Here is a 23,374-nt window from a genome sequence, read left to right as displayed (position 1 = left end):
CCCTTTGAGCGCCTCAGTATTGATTTCAAAGGGCCCCTCCCCTCTATCAACCGCAACCCGTATTTCCTCAACGTCGTTAACGAGTTCTCCCGCTTCCCCTTTGCAATCCCCTGCCCCGACATGACCGCGGCCACCGTCATTAAAGCCCTATATAGTGTCTTCACCTTGTTCGGTTTCCCCACGTACGTTCACAGTGACCGGGGCTCGTCGTTCATGAGCGACAAGGGCGACAAAGCTCGATAAGGGCATCACCTCGAGCAGGACTACCAGTTATAACCCCAGGGGAAATGGACAGGTGGAATGGGAGAACGCGACGGTCTGGAAGGCCGTCCTCCTGGCACTACGGTCTAGGAATCTCTGAGTTTCCCACTGGCAGGATGTCCTCCCCGACGCACTCCACTCTATTAGGTCCCTCCTCTGCACGGCCACAAATGAGACCTCTCATAACCGCTTGTTTGCTTTCCCCCGGAAATCCACCTCCGGGGTCTCGCTTCCGTCTTGGCTGAAGACACTGGGACCCGTTTTACTCCGCAAACACGTCAGGAGCCATAAGTCCGACCCCCTGGTTGAGAGGGTCCAGCTCCTTCACACCAACCCCCAGGCCGACAGGATACGGTTTCACTCCGGGACCTGGCACCCGCAGGTTCCATTACCACCGCCACCCCAACTTACCCCACCCAACCTACGCTGACCAGCACCCCCGCCCCTACATGGCACCCGCACCCCCTCCCGCCCCCCATTCCCCCTTCACCGACCCAACATTAGACCGATCCAACCCCAGGATAGGTAACATGTCAGCAGTGGCGTGCAGAGGTCTGGTGATGCCCGGGGCAAATCTTGATTGTATGCCCCAAAGACTCAAGTATAAGGCCTAATATACTGAGAAATATTATGAGAAAGGAAAACATTTTGAATATATAAACACAGATGAAACATGAAATAAACGCTTTATTCGATTTTAATATAAATCAATCAAATTTATTAAGTTCTTTTCCCCAAATGATACCTCCTGTCACAAAACACCTGAACTACTTCACTTTTTACATCAGCTGTGAGAAATTCTTTTTCAATGCTTATTAAAGCCAGGTTGGTCAGTCGCTCCTGTGACATAGAAGACCTCAGATATGTTTTTATTAATTTCAGTTTTGAAAATGATCTTTCACAGCTTGCGACTGAAAATGCGATTGTAAGCAGTAATCTGTATGAAACACACAGCGTCGGAAAGACATCCCTCCCATACTGCAGTAAAGACTCCAGAGCATCTTTAGGATCAGGGGGAACTCTATTCCCTCCAGCTTGAAGGAGCATCACAAAATCAATAATTTTGTCATATAACTGAATTGCAACCACATCATTGTCATAATAATTTGCAAAGTCTGAATATTCCTTTTTTAATTTCTCTCTTTCTTGTTCATCTTCAATCACTACTGAATTCAAGTTCAGAAGAAAAGAAAATCGGTCACTGAGTCTTTGAAGACGGACACTGCGGTCTTCAATTTCAGTTTTTAATCTGTTCACAATCTCTACCATTACTCTATTCATTTCTTCTTGTGCCGTCAGTCCACTATCTCTTGCTGACTCTCCAGGCATTATTCTTCTTCTCCTTGTTCGTGCAATTGGTATTCCCCAATTTTCACAATATTCATTGGCTAAATCTATTGCATTGTGGATAATTTCATCATTCTTCAAATTCAAGATATGAATAAGTCCTCTCAGATCACAAGAAGCTTCACGGAACCCCATTTTCGGATCCTGCAAACGTTTTGAGACTTTCTCCACTGATGATAAAACTGAGTACCAAAAATTTAATAAAGCTATAAACGGGAACTGTTGAATAGAGTTAAGTAGCGATCCTGCATCAGATTTAGTTTCCCTTGAAAATTCTCCTTCCAGCAGGTGTTGAAGGCTTGCAATAACGTTGTCACACTTTTCGTGGATTACTTGCACAGCATCATGGCTGGAACTCCATCTTGTGTCACACTGTCTTTTCACAGTCCGAGTGACAAATGATTTTAACACTTCCCAACGAGAAGGAGATGAAGAAAAAAAAGTAAAGAGTTTTTCTAGAATGCCAAAAAATGTAACAACAACAGGTTGCACCTCACTTGCATGGACACAGGCCAAATTGAGGCTGTGGTTCTCGCAGTTCACAAACACAGCTTTTGGGTTAACTTCAAGAATTTTTTGTTGAACACCTCCTCTCACTCCAGCCATAACTGCTGCGTTATCATATGCTTGACCACGACAGTCATTCATGGAAATTTTGTCTTCTTCCAATTTTTCCTGAATTTTATTTACCAGGCTGACTGCATCTTTCTTGTTGACTTGAAAAAATCCCAGAAATGTCTCCTTTATTTCTACTTTTCTGTTTTCATCAATATGAACGTAACGCAGAATTTCAGAAACCTGATCTTCATGGGCAATATCTGGAGTTGAATCCAGCATTATGCTAAAATATTTTGCATCCTTAATTTCGGAAATTATATTTTTCTTGACAGTTTCACCAAGAAGATTGATTATTTCGTTTTGAATTCTGTTGGACAAGTAGGTGACACTTTTTGGTTTCTCTTTCCCTCTCTGCAAGTGTTTTGCTAAGATGTCATCATATTTGGCCAAAGTCTGATTGTTGCTAGAAAGTTTCCTGTAGTTTCACTGACTGTCTCCCCTGGCTCTGATAACCCAGATATTCCTTCTCCTCGATGTCCACGATAGGCCAGATTCTGTTTTGCCAGAAAGGATATAACCTTGACAATCCGTTCAGTTATAGCTTTCCATCTTTTCTTTTCAGCAGACATTTGCTGTTGAAGTTCAGCATCTATCGTAGTTGAATGATGGAGTCGAACTACGAGGTTCAGGTATTCCCTCATGTGAGCTCTATGAGAAGGGCTTTTCTCATGGTCAGGTATTGTTGGATTTAATTTTCTCCAAGTGGAGAAACCGTCTTCCTTTCCAAAGTTTGATACAGACGACAAATGCTCCTTTGAAAACAAAAAGCAAACAAAACAGTAGCATGCTTTCCGATATGGAGAGTATAACAACCATTTTCTCTCCACAATTTCTCCATTTGTGGAAACTTTATCAAACCACTGTTTGGAAAATGATCTCCCATCCTTCTCAGCAAATTGACCACTTTTATTCTGATATCTTTCAGGGCCATGTTGTAATATTGTCATCTTCAAATGATCTGGAATCGGTTTCTTCAAACAGCCCAAATCGCTTCTTTGCAAAAATATGCTAAAATCTTCTTTATTTTCTTCACATGGATCATCATCCTGACAACGAGACTGAGGAGAGAGAGTATTATGTTCTGACCGAGCTGAATCCGTATCAGAAAAATCCTTCTCTGCACCCACATCATCTTTTACTTCTCCAGGTTCTCCTACTTCTTCTTTACTTCTTTTTATCCATGCATCTAATGCCCCTCTTTGATGGGACTCTTCTTCGACTCTGGCCCTCTTTTCTTTCCTGTTCTGTGGTCCACTCGGTTGTACACGAAATACTCGTAACATTTCATTTTCTATCTCAAAAACCGTAAGATGCATGAGAAAATGGGAAGAAAATGGTAAACAATCGGTCAGTTGCAGACGGATAAACCATATTTCATTTCTTTGTTCCTTCGTATCAAATTATTTCACACTGATTCTCCACTGATAATTTTGTGCAATTTATATCATAGACTTGCAAATTAGTGGTATCTGTATTCGAATATTAGCATGTTAAGGAATAAATGTCTCCTATTCCGAGATTAAATGCCATAGCAGTCCTCTGATCATCCAGGCTTCACTCTTACTACATCCCACGTAAATATTTCATTAAATATCACCAAAAAACCTATAAAAAACGTAGTTGCACCCGTTCTAGAGCTATTCGCTGACCTCTTTATCTTTGCCATCTCTAAGGTATAGGACGGCTGCCTGAGGTTAAATTGCGCTGTAAGTTAGTCAATTTCCCCTTAGCGCTGGGATTCTAGGGATATTGTTCTCTTCTTCAGTCATTTTGCTTTGCAGCAATGGGTGAGATGTTATGTCTCAAAAGTTGTGCCTCCCTCCTCTGCAACCCCCATGGAGAAGGATAAGAGCAGCAACGTCATGGAAATACTGTTATGACCCTTGTGGAAACAACTACAAACAACCCAACTAAGACCAATATACAAGACTTCACTTTTATATTAGCAATCACACCAAAATCAACGTAAATTAAACATGAATTAACAGGAAAATTGCAATAATATGACCGATAAATTACACATAGCAGATACAAAGACATATCTCACACATTTCGGTCAGCTCATTCAGCACGTATCGCTTTCATTTCAGCCACAATATCCTTCAAAACATTGAACTTCTTCAAATCAAATTCCATCTTCATTTCTCTAAAGCTTTAGCACCAAGTCTCATCAAACACCGGCATTACTTCACCCAATTTCCACAAATATAATTTTCACAGTCAACACATTTCCAGATCCCTTCTTCTTCACAAAACCCTGGTCATGTGGGGCCTGTTTTTGCACTATGCCAGTGCATAAAGGGTCCCCAAATCCAGATATAAAAGCTCTGTTCAAGATCCGAGCTTCAGCAGCTTGCAGTCAAGTCTCTGAGAATCTCCCATTTATAGGACCCTGGGCTTTAAGTATAAAGGGTAAGAGGGCAAAAGTTAAGAGGCCATGATGAATCTTTATAAAATACTGGTTCTGTCCCAAATGGGTGCCCCTGGCCCAAATGTCAAATTCTGGGCACGACAGTTTAGTAAGTTGACAGCTACAGAGAGGGTGCAGAGAAGAGTTTTAAAATAGATCAAAAGATAAAGATAAAGAATAAATAAAACTCACCCATGGTGGCATTGCCGTCGATTCTGGAGAATTCGCGCCCTTTCTGTTCCCTCTCCAGCCGCCGAGTGCAAAGCCGCCTCTTCACCAGCGGCGACTGCGGTGCGCAGGCGCGCTCCACCCGACCGCGGTGCGCAGGCGCGCTCCACCCGACCGCGGTGCGCAGGCGCGCTCCGGCCGACCGCGGTGCGCAGGCGCGATCCATGCTCTGCACGCCACTGCCCCCATCCAATGGCTGCCCGGGGCCAGCGCACCGTCGGCCCCCCCTCTGCACGCCGCTGCATGTCAGGCATCACATGCGAATTGAACGTCCTTCTGGAGCGTATGGGGAGAGGAGGCAGGGGCAGTAGACCCGTGGAGATTTCACCACCTGAGAGTTCTCCTTCTTCTCTCACGTGCATAAGGTTTACGTACAGGTAGACTTTTTGTGGTCGGGGAGTGGGTGCTTCCAGGAGTAACAAGGAAAGAATACTCCACGATTTTAATCTCCGACCACGTGTCACACTAAATCAACGTGTGGTTGGAGAAGGGATGGGCCCAATGCCCCCCATGGAGACTGGATGCAGCCCTCCTCACCGACAGTGGCGTGCAGAGGGGGGGGCCGACGGTGCATTGGCCCCGGGCATCCATTGGATGGGGGCATCCAATCAGAGAAGGGAAAAAAAAAAAAAAAAAAATTTTTTTATTTAAAAAAAAAATTTTTTTTTTTAATTTAGATTACCCAATTATTTTTTTCAATTAAGGGGCAATTTAGCGTGGCCAATCCACCTACTCTGCACATTTTTTGGGTTGTGGGGGCGAAACCAACGCAGACACGGGGAGAATGTGCAAACTGCACACGGACATTGACCCAGAGCCGGGATCGAACCTGGGACCTCAGTTCCGTGAGGCGGTTGTGCTAACCACTAGGCCACCGTGCTGCCCCAGAGAAGGAAATAAGATAGTAATTTTAAAATTTCAGCGGTGATAAATCAATTTTTGGAGGCTCACCACACTGCAGAGGCAGTTGTTAGCCCTTTATTCCTTTAACATGGTGTACCCTTTCTGTCTAGAGAAAATGGTCCTTCTCCCCATCCCCCCCACACGCATGCGCATGATGTACGTGGTGCAACCATCAAAAGCAACAAGCAGACGTGGCTGTTCGTTCCTGTGTTTCCTCGAGTCATAACTCTTCTTTTCTTCAGCTTTTTGTGCATCTAGATTAGTTCTTTTACCTACTCAGGTCAGTGAATAGCTCTAGAACAGGTGCAACTACGGTTTTTATAGGTTTTTTGGCGATATTTAATGAAATATTTACGTGGGATGTAGTAAGAGTGAAGCCTGGATGATCAGAGGACTGCTATGGCATTTAATCTCGGAATAGGAGACATTTATTCCTTAACATGCTAATATTTGAATACAGATACCACTAATTTGCAAGTCTATGATATAAATTGCACAAAATTATCAGTGGAGAATCAGTGTGAAATAATTTGATACGAAGGAACAAAGAAATGAAATATGGTTTATCCGTCTGCAACTGACCAATTGTTTACCATTTTCTCATGCGTCTTACGGTTTTTGAGATAGAAAATTAAATGTTACGAGTATTTCGTGTACAACCGAGTGGAGCACAGAACAGGAAAAAAAAGAGGGCCAGAGTCGAAGAAGAGTCCCATCAAAGAGGGGCATTAGATGCATGGATAAAAAGAAATAAAGAAGAAGTAGGAGAACCAAAAGATGATGTGGGTGCAGAGAAGGATTTTTCTGATACGGATTCAGCTCGGTCAGAACATAACACTCTCGCTCCTCAGTCTCGTTGTCAGGATGATGATCCATGTGAAGAAAATAAAGAAGATATTTGCATATTTTTGCAAAGAAGCGATATTGGCTGTTTGAAGAAACCGATTCCAGATCATTTGAAGATGACAATATTACAACATGGCCCTGAAAGATATCAGAATAAAAGTGGTCCATTTGCTGAGAAGGATGGGAGATCATTTTCCAAACAGTAGTTTGATAAAGTTTCCACAAACGGAGAAATTGTGGAGAGAAAATGGTTGTTATACTCTCCATATCGGAAAGCATGCTACTGTTTTGTTTGCTTTTTGTTTTCAAAGGAGCATTTGTTGTCTGTGTCAAACTTTGGAAAGGAAGACGGTTTCTCCACTTGGAGAAAATTAAATCCAACAATACCTGACCATGAGAAAAGCCCTTCTCATAGAGCTCACATGAGGGAATACCTGAACCTTGTAGTTCGACTCCATCATTCAACTACGATAGATGCTGAACTTCAACAGCAAATGTCTGCTGAAAAGAAAAGATGGAAAGCTATAACTGAACGGATTGTCGAGGTTATATCCTTTCTGGCAAAACAGAATCTGGCCTATCGTGGACATCGAGAAGAAGGAATATCTGGGTTATCAGAGCCAGGGGAGACAGTCAGTGAAAATACAGGAAACGTTCTAGCAACAATCAGACTTTTGGCCAAATATGATGACATCTTAGCAAAACACTTGCAGAGAGGGAAAGAGAAACCAAAAAGTGTCACCTACTTGTCCAACAGAATTCAAAACGAAATAATCAATCTTCTTGGTGAAACTGTCAAGAAAAATATAATTTCCGAAATTAAGGACGCAAAATATTTTAGCATAATGCTGGATTCAACTCCAGATATTGCCCATGAAGATCAGGTTTCTGAAATTCTGCGTTACGTTCATATTGATGAAAACAGAAAAGTAGAAATAAAGGAGACATTTCTGGGATTTTTTCAAGTCAACAAGAAAGATGCAGTCAGCCTGGTAAATAAAATTGGAAGAAGACAAAATTTCCATGAATGACTGTCGTGGTCAAGCATATGATAACGCAGCAGTTATGGCTGGAGTGAGAGGAGGTGTTCAACAAAAAATTCTTGAAGTTAACCCAAAAGCTGTGTTTGTGAACTGCGAGAACCACAGCCTCAATTTGTCCTGTGTCCATGCAAGTGAGGTGCAACCTGTTGTTGTTACATTTTTTGGCATTCTAGAAAAACTCTACTTTTTTTTCTTCATCCACTTCTCGTTGGGAAGTGTTAAAATCATTTGTCACTCGGACTGTGAAAAGACAGTGTGACACAAGATGGAGTTCCAGCCATGATGCTGTGCAAGTAATCCACGAAGAGTGTGACAATGTTATTGCAAGCCTTCAACACCTGCTAGAAGGAGAATTTTCAAGGGAAACTAAATCTGATGCAGGATCGCTACTGAACTCTATTCAACAGTTCCTGTTTATAGCTTTATTAAATTTTTGGTACTCAGTTTTATCATCAGTGGATAAAGTCTCAAAACGTTTGCAGGATCCGAAAATGGGGTTCCATGAAGCTTCTTGTGATCTGAGAGGACTTATTCATATCTTGAATTTGAAGAATGATGAAATTATCCACAATGCAATAGATTTAGCCAATGAATATTGTCAAAATTGGGGAATACCAATTGCACGAACAAGGAGAAGAAGAATAATGCCTGGAGAGTCAGCAAGAGATAGTGGACTGACGGCACAAGAAGAAATGAATAGAGTAATGGTAGAGATTGTGAACAGATTAAAAACTGAAATTGAAGACCGCAGTGTCCGTCTTCAAAGACTCAGTGACCGATTTTCTTTTCTTCTGAACTTGAATTCAGGAGTGATTGAAGATGAACAAGAAAGAGAGAAATTAAAAAAGGAATGTTCAGACTTTGCAAATTATTATGACAATGATGTGGTTGCAATTCAGTTATATGACAAAATTATTGATTTTGTGATGCTCCTTCGAGCTGGAGGGAATAGAGTTCCCCCTGATCCTAAAGATGCTCTGGAGTCTTTACTGCAGTATGGGAGGGATGTCTTTCCGATGCTGTGTGTTTCATACAGATTACTGCTTACAATCGCATTTTCAGTCGCAAGCTATGAAAGGTCATTTTCAAAACTGAAATTAATAAAAACATATCTGAGGTCTTCTATGTCACAGGAGCGACTGACCAACCTGGCTTTAATAAGCATTGAAAAAGAATTTCTCACAGCTGATGTAAAAAGTGAAGTAGTTCAGGTGTTTTGTGACAGGAGGTATCATTTGGGGAAAAGAACTTAATAAATTTGATTGATTTATATTAAAATCGAATAAAGCGTTTATTTCATGTTTCATCTGTGTTTATATATTCAAAATGTTTTCCTTTCTTATAATATTTCTCAGTATATTAGGCCTTATACTTGAGTCTTTGGGGCATACAATCAAGATTTGCCCCGGGCATCACCAGACCTCTGCACGCCACTGCTCACCGATAAGGAATTCTGCACTAAAATATCCCAAGCCATTAACGATTATGTATCCTGCAACCAGAAAGGCAGTAATCAGGGGGCAAATTATAGATTATAGGACCCTTAGCGCCAGGAAGGAAAGGGAAGCGAAGCAGTGGCTAATCAATTCCAAAGTGGAAGTGGATCAGCGGTACCCCACGGCCCCAACGGTGGAACTGCAGGTGGAAAGGAAAAAGCTGCAGATGGGATTTGACCTCCTCTCTACACAAAGGCAGTCCAGCAGCTCTGCCAGGCATGGTGTCTCCCCATACAAACACGGAGACAATGCCAGCCGTATGCTGGCTCCCCAGTTGACAGGCAGCCATGAAATAGATAGCTCAAGCTAGGGACAGTAACAGTAGAATAGTAGCAGACCCAAATGAGGTTAATAAGGCTTTTACGAACTTTTACTGAAGACAATACACCTCCAAGCCCCAGAGGGGGTTTCGGGGATGGCGCAGTTCCTCGACAGACTGGATATACGTGGGGGGAGGACAGGAAACAAGGGCTGGAATCACCACTAGGGCTGGGCAAAATCTTGGAATGCATCAACTCCACATAATCAGTGAAAGCACCAGGACCGGATGGGTTCCCTTTTACAAAATATTCTCAGCAGCGCTGATCATGCACTTTCAGATGTTCAGTGACTCACTGTAAAAGGGGGACCAGCAGCCCACACTGGTCCAGGCCTTGATCTCATTGATCCCCAAAAGGGACAAAGACCTGACAGAGTGTGGATCATACAGACCCATCTCTCGCTTAAACACAGTTGCAAAAATCCTATTGAAAGCACTGGCGAGGCGCCTGGAGAGCTGCCTGCTAGAAATGATCACGGAAGATCAGACCGGGTTTGACAAGAGCAGACAGCGAACATCAGATGCCTGCTGAATGTAATAATGACCCCACCAGAGGTGATTGGCTCCCTGGACGCTGAGAAAGCCTTCGATCGAGTAGAATGGCGGCGGTACCTCGTGGTTTGAACGGTTTGGGTTTGGAGAGGGATTCACCACGTCGGTGAAGCTCTTCTACAGCACTCCTATGGAGAGTGCACAGATAAACACAACCAGCTCCGAATGCTCCGGCTGCACAGGGGAACAAGACAGGGGTGTCCGCTTACCCCACTCCTGTTCGTCTGGCAATCGAGCAGCTGGCTATCGCCCTTAGATGGGTGGATTGGTAGAAGGGAAAATGGAGAGGGTTCAGAGGGCATAGTGTCACACTCTATTGGATGACCTGCTCCTCTACGTGTCGAACTCCCTAGCTAGTATGTGAAAGATAAACGGACTCCTTTTTGTTTTTTGTTTTTTTAAAATAAATTTAGATTACCCAATTAATTTTTTCCAATTAAGGGACAATTTAGCATGGCCAATCCACCTAGCCTGCACATCTTTGTGTTGTGGGGGCGAAACCCACGCAAACACGGGGAGAATGTGCAAACTCCACACGGACAGTGACCCAGAGCCGGGATCGAACCCGGGTCCTCAGCGCCGTGAGGCCGCAGGGCTAACCCACTGCGCCACCGTGCTGCCCCTTATAAACGGACTCCTTAGGGAGTTCGGCCATTCTCGGGTTACAAACTCAAATTGGGAAAGACTGAAATCTTCTAGATAAACCCCCGAGAGGGAGGAACAGAGCTGGAAGGGCTGCCGTTTAAAGTGACCCAATCCAAGTTCAGGTACCTGGGGATCCAAGTGGCCCATATCTGGAAGAGGCTCCACAAATGAAACCTCTCCCGTCTGCTGGGGGAGGTGAATAGGGACCTGCAAAGATGGGACTCACTCCCTCTTTCCCAAGCCGGAAGGGTACAAACAGTCAAAATGAATGTGCTGCTTACTTTCCTTTTCGTATTCAGATCACTCCCGATCTTCATTGCCAAATCCTTCTTCACCATGGTCGACAAGTTAATCATGACCTTTGTCTTGGGGGGGGGGGGGGGGGGGGGGGAGGGTCCTTAGAGTATGTAAGTCTATTATACAGCAAAGGTGGCATGGTCATTTTGAACCTTCTATTCTACTACTGGGCAACGCAGAGCAGGTGAGGAGGTGGCTAAGGGAGCCAGAGGTGGACAGGGTCCGAATGGAGGAGGCCTCCGGCACGGGGAAGTCTCTCCGAGCGCTGGCCACCGTGTTTCTCCCGGTCCCTCCACACACACACACACACACACACACTCCATGAGCAGTGGTGGTAGTCACCTGAAGGACATGGAACCAATTTAGGCACCACTTCAAACTTGGCAAAATGTCCTTGGGGGCCCCCATCTGCACAACCACAGTTTGCACCGGCGAGGATAGACGGCACACTTGGGATGTGGAGGGAGGACAGAGGGATGCTGACAGTAGGGGACATGTACGTAGACAACAGGCATCCTCCAACTCCCAAAATGGAACAAGTTTAGATACCTGCAGCTGCATGACGTTCTCCGCAATGAGACAAAAATATTCCCTCAGAGACCCGGACACACATTTCTGGACACAATGATAGGGATGGACTGGTTACGAGACAACAAATATGGCGACATCAACAGATGACTTATCGAAAAGTTCAGGGCCCTACTGGATGAGACCAGATGGAAATGGGGGTAGGAAATGGGCATGGAGATAGGGGAAGGACTGTGGATGGAAGCACTGCACAGGATCAACGCCACCTCCTCCTGCACCGGGCTAAGCCTGATGCAGCTCAAGGTAGTGCACAGAGCACACTCTACCAAGATGTGTTTGAGCATGTGCTTCCCGGAGAACTAGGACAATAACGAGTGGTGTCAGGGGGGTCCGGCCAACCACACCCACATGTTCTGGTCTACCTTATACTCAGGGATTTCTGGATGGCCTTCCTCGAGGCCATGTCCAGGGTGGTGGGGATCGAGATGGAGCCGTGCCAATCTGTGGTGGTCTTTGTGGTGTCAGAGCACCCAGAGCTGTGGACTGGGAAGGGGGAGGATGCCCTGCCCTTTGTCTCACTGATCGCCAGGTGGAGACTTCTGCTAAGGTGGAAGTCAGCAGCAGCACCCAAGGCCTTGGCATGGCTCTTAGATTTGGCCGAATTCCTGAGGGTGGAAAAAATAAAATTTGAAATAAGAGTGTCTGAGGAGGGATTCCAAGGTACATGGAACAAATTCAAAAATGTCTTCACAGACCTGTTCACAACCAGCAGCAACCAGGCCGGGGGAGGAGAAAGAAAAGGAGGGGTTCATGGAAGGTCGCCTAGAGGGAGGAGAGCTCACGAGGAACAAAGAAAGAACAGGGAGGAGGGTCACCCACAGGAGGGAACACAAACACCTCCCACACGGGGAGAAACTGGGGAAACAGACGGACCCACCCTCCCTCAAAAGCTCAAATTTAAGAGGGGAATAGAACTTCGCCCCACCAGCCAAACGGAGACAACCGGAGAGCGAGGGCAAGGAACCAAACAATATCTGTATAAATGTGGGTAAAGCTGCGTGCAACAAGTCCCAGTAGGTACTCGTGAAAACACTGTATACATTCATATTACTGTAAAAATGTAAATTCGTATTGGAACCTCAGCCACCGTTGTTGTGACAGCAAAGGACTCGTCTTGTTGTTTCTATTTTTGTTAAATATCGTTATCGTTGTATTATCATTTATTTATTTTTTCCAATTAGCAGTTTAACATGGCCAATCACCCACCCTGCGCATCTTTGGGTTGTGGGGGTGAGACCCATGCAGAGAGGAGAATGAGCAAACTCCATACGGATCGTGACCCGGGGCTGGGATCGAACCTGGGTCCTCGGCCCTGCAGGGCAGCTCTGCTAACCACTGCGTCGCGTGCTGTCGTATTGTCACTTATATGCAAAACTGTGTATTTCTGACTCCAAATACCGATAAAAACATTCTTTTTAAAGAAACTGACAGATTCTCAGGTTGGCAGGCTGAGACTAGTGGGATACCACACGGTTCAGTGCTTGGAACTCCAGCACTTCGGAAGCTATATCAATGATTCAGATGTGGGGCCCAAATGTAGTAGTTCCAACTTTTCTGATGACACAAAACTTGGTGGGAGTGGGAGTTGTGAGGAGGATGCAAAGAAGATGCTAACCCTAACCCCTCACAAAGGGGTTTAGACAGGTTAAGAGGGGGCAACAATGCATGGCAGGTGGGATATAGTGTGGTAAGTGTGAAGTTACCCACTTTGGTCAGAAGAACAGAAATGCAGGGTATTTATTAAATGGAGAGAGATTGGGAAGTATTGATGTCCAAAGGGACCTGGATGTCCTTGTTCATAAGTCACTGAAAGTAAACATGCAAGTGCAGCAAGCAATTAGGAAGACAAATGGCATTACTGCAAGGGGATTTGAAGTCAAGAGTAAGGAAGCCTTGCTGCAGTTTATAGAGCCTTGGTGAGACCGCACCTGGATTATTATGTACAGTTTTGGTCTCCTTACCAAAGGAATGACATACTGACCACGGAGGTAGTGCAACAAAGGTTCACCAGACTAATCCCTGTGATGACGGGATTGTTCTATGAGGAGAGATTGATGTGACTGGGCCTGTATTCTCTAAAGTTTAGGAGAATGAAAGGTGATCTCACTGAAGTGTACAAAATTCTTACAGTCTCGACAAGGTAGAATCAAGAGGATTTACTCTGCTTGGGGGATGGTGTCCAGAACCTGTGTGGGACATAGTCTCAGAGTAAGAGGTAGGCCATTTAGGACCGAGATGAGGAGGAATTTCTTCAATCAATTGGGTGAACCTTTGGAATTCTCTACCTTGTGGGCTGTGGAGGCTCAATCATTGAGTATGTTCAAAGCAGAGGTCAATAGACTTCTAGATACCAGTGATATCAAGGCATACAGAGATAGTGCAGGAAGATGGCATTGAGGTAGACAATCAGCCACAATCAAATTAAATGGCAGAACAGGGTCAAGAGGCCGAATGACCTATTTCTGCTCTGATGATCCTATTTTCCTATGTTTCTGCTCCCGCCCATTGTCGGAAATGGGGATAGGGCTTCCAGATCTGGGTCGCACCTACATTTTTAATGGAGCCCGGAGTCTCCATGATTATAATAAAATCCAGCCCTAAAACACTATTTGTACCTCCAATGTAGTGCACCTCAAGAATATTTGGTTATTAGTAAAAACAACTTATTCCAGTTTAGGTGAAACATTTGTGAGGTCACATTTGGAATATTGGAAATTTGAGGATCGTAAAGCAGTCGATGGATCTATTAGATGTGATTCAGAGAAGAGTGAAATGGATGACTCTAGGAAAGGGACTCAATGTAATGATGAATCTTGGAACAGAAGATAGAGAGAGAAAAATAATTGAGCGGTAATGGAATGGAGATTTATAACATGCTCAGCCAAGTGGATAAAAGCTTGTTATTTAACTTGGTTTGTGTAGGCTCAGAGGATATGAGAATTAAATTTCCAAACCTGAACCAATTTTGAGAATGAAATGAAGATTTTTCTGTCCAGTGAAGGAGATATGTAACATAGATAGACTGTCAAGTCAGTTAATGCTGTTGATTTGCACTTTTAAAAAAGACCGCTTGGATAACTTGGTGGACTACATATAAATGTGAGATCAGATATTTACTCACTCCGGATTAACCAGGAGTGATAACCAGTTGTTAACCAGACATTGTTTGATTACTTAACAAACTTGCAATGTTTTCAATTTTCTTTTCATAAGTAGGAAAATACAGGGGAGCTAACTAGAAATACACAGACACATTTTTCAAAAGTTGGGAACTGCGAAACCTGGAATTGCTAAATAGCATCAGCAACTGGTTTATTTTACCCCTGCTGATGACAGTAATGCGAGGCCTGTGGTTAATGGGAAGGGTGGTAGATATCTCTCTCTCTGATGGGGCCTGGATGATGCTGGGTGACTCTTCCTTCAGCTGAGGTAATTGTTGTAGGTTCATGTGTGCGTGAGCAACTCCTGAATAGCTCGCCGAATTAGTTGCCTCTTCCTATCTGTTTTTCAGCCACAGTCGAAGAGTGTTAAGCTGCGCACCAAGAAGAAGGCCACAGGCACCACCAGCAGTACTGAGTCTGCATGAACTGGAAGATGTGGGGACAAAGCCGTGCAGCGTGCAGCAAGTCTTTCCATCTGCCTTCAGTACATCACTGATTTGAGTCTCGCTTGAAGCAGGAAACTGCTCGAGCGCAGAGGAGCCACGTCGTGTAAATAGGAGCTAAGGGGCGTGTCTTTAGCAAGTCTAGGGGAATGCAGGTGTCAGCACCGCACAGCAGTATTTAGGGAAGCCAATGAAAAAGACCAGACTAAATAGTCTTGCTCAGTGTTATATAAGCATTTCACCAATAGAAACAAGTGTTCAAGATGAAGTTGCACCAAAATGTCTCCAGGAAAACATTAATCTGCATTTAAGTTTGCACTAATCATTATTTTTTTTCCCCCTGAGGGTTGATCCATTTTCCTTTGAGCACCCAGTCCTTTTTATGTGGAAAGAAAGCACGGGTTCCGAATCCATGTTAATTTTAACTTCAACGGATTGACTTTTTAAAAGCCCTTTGATTATAGATAGTTTCACCTGGAAGTGATTGGTAAAACCTCAGATCAGCGGCCATTACAAGCCGTGAATTTAAAGTCCATTTAAATGGCTTTGGTTTTCAGTCCAGTCGAATCTTGATACAGAAAAATGGTGATGGGTATTTTATGCTTGGACTACTGATTATTCAGGAAACCATAAAAGCTAAAGGTAAGAAAGGCAAGTTTTCAAATCTTTGTACCGCAAACTAATGAATCAGTCATTCACTCAAATTATTCAACAAAACACAACACAGAACATCCAAGAAGAATATATTTCATAAAGACTTCTGAAATGTAGTGCGATATCTTTAGACTTTGTTTGGTAATCGATTCACAGTATTTGAAAACTGATCATTAAAAGCTATGCAACTGGATTTCATATTTGGATCAGAAATTTCACATTGTAGGAGTGACGAGGAAGACTGTGCTTAATTATCACCCTACACAAATGGAGAAAATGGGAAAAGATTTGATCCATTGGAATTTGGTACAACAGGAATGATGGTGAGGGGGTTTGTTGGATTGGAATTATATATATTGACAGTAAACAGGAAGTGCTTTGGTGTTCTATTTGATGAAAGTGAATAGAAAGTGACTTGGAAGTGACTTGGTTTTTTTTAAATCAGTAGAATGGGAGTGATAAGAAAGAGTTTGTTTCCTTGGAAGGTGGGGAAAGGTTTCACTGATTATTTGTGGCAATGGTTCGTTCGATTGAAATTCCAGGAAGTGGAAGAGAGTTAGAGATTTGGTTAATTGAAGGGAAAAGATTTGCTGCATTGGGATCCTGAGCTAGGATTGGAGCTGCTTGTCAGTTTTGTCATGTAAGATTCTGAAATGGAATCCCCCGAGATCCTTCTGCCCTATTTCCAGGTAGCAGCTATAGGATCACAGTTCAAGTTGGTGTAATGATAGTCTTTTTTTGAATTTCTGCATGTCTTTGACATGTACTATTTTAATAAGATCATGGGGAGTCCACACCAAGTAAAGTAAGAACAAAGTTTTATTTTGGTAGATCCCTCTCTGGCGGGTGCCTTGCTGGCTGACATGATATAGACTGGGTAATTGAGATACCCAGCCCCTAGCGGGAGGCTTGTACTCTGCAAGGAGCATGGGGAAGACAAGCATTCCTACCCTGTAGCTCCCTTGTGGGATATTACAATTATGAACATGGTATAATATCTCCTAATTTTTCTCTGTACAGTTAGAGTCAAAACGTTAATATCACACCGCTTTCCAAAATCACCCAGCTGTGTTTAGGAGACAGCTGGCAGGTTGCTATAAAGAGTGATTCAATCAAACAGGATCTAATGATGCCATAAACATTGAGGGTGAAGGAAGACTGATTTATGAATGTTGCCAGAACCTCATGATGAAATTAATTGACTGTCAGATTTTTTGCTATCCGGATGGTGCGTTTATTTTTTATATTTATTTTTGACTGATTGCCAGTGGGTTTACAGAGTGACAAACATGGTAGTGATGTAGGAATTGAAGTTGCGTGGCATTGTGTGATGTTGAATGGATTACCAGGAAAATTGCGACAGCTGATATAGGAGGCTGAACAATGTGCACTGTCCAACTGTAAATACACAGCATAGTAAATTATAGACTTGACTTCTCCCACAGGCCGGTGTAGAATTGTAGAATGCATGTTATTTTAGTGAGTTATTAAAGTCCTCTTTCTGCAGGTTCTAACAATACATCATTTAGACTCAGTTTGGTCATGTAGCTAACACAATCAATGACAGTATCGTCAATTTCACCCATTTATCATTAGGAATTGGTTCACTTTTGTTCATTGCAGTTAAGGGCAAACAGCTGGCTTACAAGGAGGAAAAAACAATATGCTAGAGCTCAGTTCTATCCATATTCTGGCAAAATATGTTTGCTGCTTGAACCCTAAAGATTGGCTTGTGAAGCTGCTATTGTGTTGTTTCAGCAGAGCAGATAAACACAGCTTCCTCCTCTCTATGCGCGTTACATTTCCATCATGCACCATTTGCACTAGTTTTCACCCAGGTGCGCTGCTGGAAAACCCAGCAATAGTTCCCAAAACCCACAATGTACTGATCTCCATCTTTCCTGGAACAAGTTGAGTTGGCCCCTTTATATTTCAATTGTAGATACTGTTATGAGAACCATGTATGTACTTGTATAACGTAAAAACACCTTGAAACTTTTTCATGATGTAATTTCCATCGACTGATGTGGACTATGACGAATAGGTTTCTGCTCAGGGGCATATGCCAATGGTTCCTGTGGAAACTGTCTTAGTCTACAAAATATTCCAGGGATGGAAGGGTAGTTGGCCAAAAAACAGAAAAATTCATGTGCCTACCCACATCTAGAAGACCAGTTTATAGAGAGACCAGTTGAAAGAGAATGTATTTCATGTCCTATCAACTCACTTGCACTCTATATCATAGAATCATAGAACCACTACAGTTCAAAAGGAGGCCATTTGGCATATCGAGTCTTCACCGACCCTCTGAAAGAGCACCCGCCTTATATCTGCAACCCCATAACCCCACCTAACCCGCACATCCCTGGGCACTAAGGGCAATTTGGCAAGCCACCTAACCCAGTGCTTCTCAAAGTGTGGTACGCGTACCGGTGCCGGTACGCGAGCCATCGTCTGCCGGTACTTGGAGTGTTTCCAGAAAAGAAAGAGACAGTAATCCTGGATTGGCTTGTTTAGCTCACCGGTCCCTGGCACATTGAAATAAAAAACTGCCAGTACGCCACATCAGATAGTTTGAGATGCACTGACCTAACCTGCACATTTTTGGACTGTGGCAGGAAATCAGAGCAACGGGGAAACCCACACAGACACGGGATGAATATGCAAACTCCACACAGTGACCCAAGGCTGGAATTGAACCCAGGTCCCTGGCACTGTGAGGCATCAGTGCTAACCACTGTGCCACCGTGCCGCCCTATAAAGAGAATATAAAAGAATGGCGGAGTAATTTTACAATAAAGCTGTTTTTAAAAATAAATTTTGAGTACACAATTCATTTTTTCCAATTAAGGGGCAATTTAGCGTGGCCAATCCACCTACCCTGCACATCTTTGGGTTGTGGGGGCAGAACCCACGCAAACACGGGGAGAATGTGTAAACTCCACACGGACAGTGACCTAGAGCTGGGATCGAACCTGGGACGTCGGCGCCATGAGGCAGCAGTGCTAACCATTGCTCTACCGTGCTGCCCATAAAGCCATGACTACTTTATGCACATCTTGTAAATAATCATCATTGCTTAAAGTTTCATGTCAAAATGTTTGACAGATGTATTTTCACATCAAAATTAATTGCATCTAATATCTTTTTCTCTGATGGAAAAGGTTTATTCAGACACTTCCTTTTTCACAAAAATACTTACTGTAGTGACATGCAAGTTGCTAGGGACACATACTAGCTGCTCTCATTTACTAATTACATGTGAAGCATTATATCCTTTTTCATTAAAATAGTTACTATCGTGACATGCAATTTGCAAGGGACACATAGTACTTTGCACTCATTTAGTAACTGCATACAAAACATTATATCATGTTGGTTTATTTGTATTATTAACATTAGTCCAGTGTTTCTCGTGTCACTTAATCCAAGTTATTCATAACAAGGCAGTATTGAGTGTTTTCGCAAAGAGTAAGCATCAATTTGACCCACTTGTAGAGTAAAGCCAATAAAAATCCATTGGTAGTCACAGTAAACTAATCATATGGATTAATGATTTCAGCCAGTAAAAGAGTAAGGGATCACAATTATCCATAGAAGCAAAGGAGCAATAACATGAGGCTGTTCCAAGCCAGCAAAGGGGAATTTGGGAAGCAGTGATTTGGGTTTTGCTGGGAAGCAGCGGTTTTTGGGTTTAAGTATGTCCAGATTTGGATCCTCTGAGCCACTGTCATCCGCAAAGGATCCAATGTGTTGCAAACCTCAGTCTTGCCTTTCAGGCAATATTATCTGAAGCATTCTTCACATTACCCTGCTCGTCTGTGCTGACCACTGCATTCCTCTCAAAGAAAGAAGATGGGCGAACGGTTTCCATTTACTGTAATGTTGATTTTGTTTTCTTTCTGAATGTTTTACAGCATGTTCAGTGGAGTGTGCTGAAAACACCGAGAGGTGTGCCTCACTATTTTTGAGCAGTACACATTGTATGCATTATCAGACTTTGTTGCACTTGCTATGTTTCATGTTGACTGCATAACATCAGAGCTGGAGGTTTTTCCTCCGATTGAAAAATATTCAAAGTTACACTTTTTCTTTCCTATCCTCTCTCTCCCCATGGGGAAGATCCCTACCTTCAAAATTAATTCCTTTGGCACAAAACAAGGCAACATGGGTCCAGGTCTACGGTAATAATTGTGTTCAGTCTTATTTATGAAACCAGAGATACATATGACAGGTGGGCAAGCACACAACACACTAGAGGAGTACATGGCCATCAGTTTACATAATCATGGGTATACTTTTTATATCAGTGGTTTAGTAATTGTGCTGGCTTCTGTTGTGCTGGTTCTGCCCCATTTCTACTGTTACATGAATTTAGCAACAGCAGGAAAAGCCGCATACATGTGATTTGTACATGAGGAGTTCTCCAAAGTCATGTAACTTTAACACTACTGCACAATAATAATAATCTTTATTAGTGAAACAAGTAGGCTTACATTAACACTGCAAGGAAGTTACTGAGAAAAGCCCAAGCGTGAACCTCTGGCACAAACATTAATGAACAGTCTCACTTGATGACTTTGTAGATCCAGCTACAGTCCTTTCCCTGTTCCAGGGAAGGGTCAGTAATATTGAAAGTGCATGGATGATTTGTACAGTTGGGCTCACAGCTCGACCTGTCTCCGTCGACATCTGGTAATTGTCAATCCAACTTAGTAGAAACTGGCATGTACCGGTAATAGTTAACGTTGTTGTATGCTTTTAGCCAGTACATCATCTTCAGAGGAGAATAAAGAAAATTGGGGTGGGTGGGGGGAGGGAGATTGGAGGAAGACGGGCAGTAATGGCTTCCCACGATGGTTAAGTGAGTTTGTCTGCTGAACAGCTGAGCCATATAGACAAGGAAAGCCCCAGGTTTCATCCCCATTTTGTTATATTGAGTTATCAAGTCACAGCAGGAGAAACAGTGAAGGCATTATAGTTGTTGCCTGTGCACCTGGAATAGGGAGGGGAAAATCAACCCGGTTTCCAGCCCCTAATCAGTCGTCAGTGATCCCTACTGTAAAAATTACGTCTTTGTATATCGATGGCAAGCAGTCCTGGGCGCTGCTGTCCCAACACTATCAAATTTTATGCATGAGAGGGCACCAAGGCACAGCACTGGATATGGTATTAAAGAGGAGAGCAACTGAATGTTGAAATAAAAAATCCAAAGGAATATTTTGATGGTTTTGAGAATTTTCTACTTTTGCCAACAGTCATGACTGCTAGATAAGTTTTTTAAAAATAAAATTAGTGTACCCAATTCGTTTTTTCCATTTAAGAGACAATTTAGCGTGGCCAATCCATCTACCCTGCCCATCTTTGGGTGGTGGGGGCGAAACCCACGCAAACACGGGGAGAAAGTGCAAACTGGACATTGACCCAGAGCCGGGATCGAACCTGGGAACTCGGCATCATAAGGCAGCAGTGCTAACCACTGCACCACCGTGCTGCCCGACTGCAGGATAAGTTGACCTGTGAACCAAAGTGTCCAGAATATTCCCTTTGCGCTTCCTCAAATAAGTGGAGCCCAAGGAGTCAGAAGGTGGATATCAAACCTTTCCTAAGCTTCTTTTCAGTTTTGTCATCAATTCCTTTTCCTCAATTCAAGTGGCTAATATTTGGTAGCGTCACAGAATATCGTAAATTTAGATGTCCAGAAATGAGGTGCATGCAAATAAGACATCCTCTCTGCTCAAGAAATTAACCCATTGCAGACAATCATTTGGTTGTTGCAATAATTTCTTCAGCCACACTTTTAGGAGAATAATGTAATGGTGCATACGAATTCACACACAATATGAATGCTCCTTGTATGGCTGTAACCACCCCTATACCAGCTCCTGGGGCATTTAGCCCCATAGAGTGCATGGGTTTGACAATCTCCCTTATCTTCTCGTGTATTCTGCTAGAATGGGCCTTATCTCCACGCAGTGTCTATTAGACCATGAGACATAGGAGCAGAATTAGGCCACTCGGCCAATCGAGTCTGCACCGCCATTCAATCATCCCCACTTTCTCATCCCCATTCTCCTGCCTTCTCCCCATAACCCCTGATCCCCTTATTAATCTATTTCTGTCTTAAAGACACTTAGTAATTTGGCTTCCACAGCCTTCTGTGGCAAAGAGTTCCACAGATTCACCATCCTCTGGGTGAAGCAATTCCTCCTCATCTCTTTTAAAGGATCGTCCCTTCCGTTTTTAAAAAATACTTACATTCTCCTTTTTCACATTTTCATCCAAATTTAAACCCACCAACAAACAATCAACAATAACAAATACTTTCAAACCCCTGGTCAACAATCCCTTCCTCCCACCAGCCCCAACATTTTAAATACAAACATCAAAAAAAAGGAATCCGGAATCGACCATCCACCCATACACAGTCATCAACAACATACACAATCCAGCGCCCCCACCCCAACCTCCGCCCCCCAATGTTTGATGTCATCCAATTCTTGAAATTGCATAATGAACAAAGCCCCTGAAATCTAGAACCCTTCCATCCTTCCCCTCAACTCAAACTTCGCCTTCTCAAGTGTTAAAAACTCCAACAGATCCCCCCACCAAGCCAGGGCACAGGGTGGAGAGACTGATCTCCACCCCAACAGGGTCCAAAACATATGAAGGTGGTTTGTGCCCCCCCTCCCCCGACAAAGCTCACAAACATCCTCTACCCCCTCAAAGAGTCAGCTCGTCCTCGCCTTTGTGAGGTGCCCCCTACACATCACCTTCAGTTGTATCAGCCCCAACCTCGTGCACGAAATTGAAGCATTCACCCTTCGGAGCACCTCACACCACAACCCCTCCTCCATGCTCTCACCCAACTCCTCCTCCCACTCTGTCATAATCCCCTCCAGTCGTGCCTTCTCAGATCGTCCCTTCAGTTTGTGTCTGTATCCTCAGGTTCTAGCTTTTCCTTCTGGTGGAAACATCCACTCTATCTAGGCCGCTCAGTACCCTGTAAGTTTCAGTAAGATCCCCCTTCTTCCTTCTAAATTCCAATGAGTACAGACCCAGAGTCCTCATCTGCTCCTCATATGACGTGCTCTTCATTCCAGGGATGATTCTTGTGAACCTCCTCTGGACCCTTACCAAGGCCAGCACGTCCTTCCTTAGATACAGGGCCCAAAACTGCTCACAGTACTCCAAATGGGGTCTGACCAGAGCCTTATACAGTCTCAGAAGTACATCCGTAATCTTGTATTCTAGTCCTCTTGACATGAATGCTAACATTGCATTTGCCTTCCTAAATGCCAACTGAACCTACACGTTAACCTTAATAGAATCTTACTCCCAAGTCCCTTTGTGCTTCTGATTTCCTAAGTATGTCCCCATTTAGAAAATAGTCTATGCCTCCATTCCTCTTCCAAAGTGCATAACCTTACATTGTATTCCATCTGCCACTTCTTTGCCCACTCTCCTAGCCTGTCCAAGTTCTTCTGCAGCCTCCCTGCTTCCTCAATACTATCTGTCCTTCTACATATCTTTGTAGCATCTGCAAACTTAGCAACAGTGCCT

The 23,374-nt window shown here is 43.5% G+C and overlaps 1 protein-coding gene across 4 annotated transcripts in view; it reads left to right on the top strand.

The window, feature by feature from the left end:
* The window catches only part of LOC119965095 (receptor expression-enhancing protein 2-like), a 233,618-nt gene extending 217,878 nt beyond the window's left edge, over positions 1–15,740 (top strand). For all 4 annotated transcript variants that reach the window (XM_038795385.1, XM_038795383.1, XM_038795384.1 and 1 more), the window contains one exon: positions 15,065–15,740. In XM_038795385.1, coding sequence (XP_038651313.1) covers positions 15,065–15,139 — 75 coding nt within the window. In that variant the 3' untranslated portion in view covers positions 15,140–15,740. The remainder of the gene's footprint in view (positions 1–15,064) is intronic.
* Positions 15,741–23,374: the final 7,634 nt, after the last annotated feature.

The sequence above is a fragment of the Scyliorhinus canicula genome, chromosome 4 (assembly GCF_902713615.1).
Source record: "Scyliorhinus canicula chromosome 4, sScyCan1.1, whole genome shotgun sequence".
In the NCBI taxonomy this organism is placed as follows: Eukaryota; Metazoa; Chordata; class Chondrichthyes; order Carcharhiniformes; family Scyliorhinidae; genus Scyliorhinus; species Scyliorhinus canicula.
This window is presented reverse-complemented; position numbering and strand designations above follow the sequence as displayed.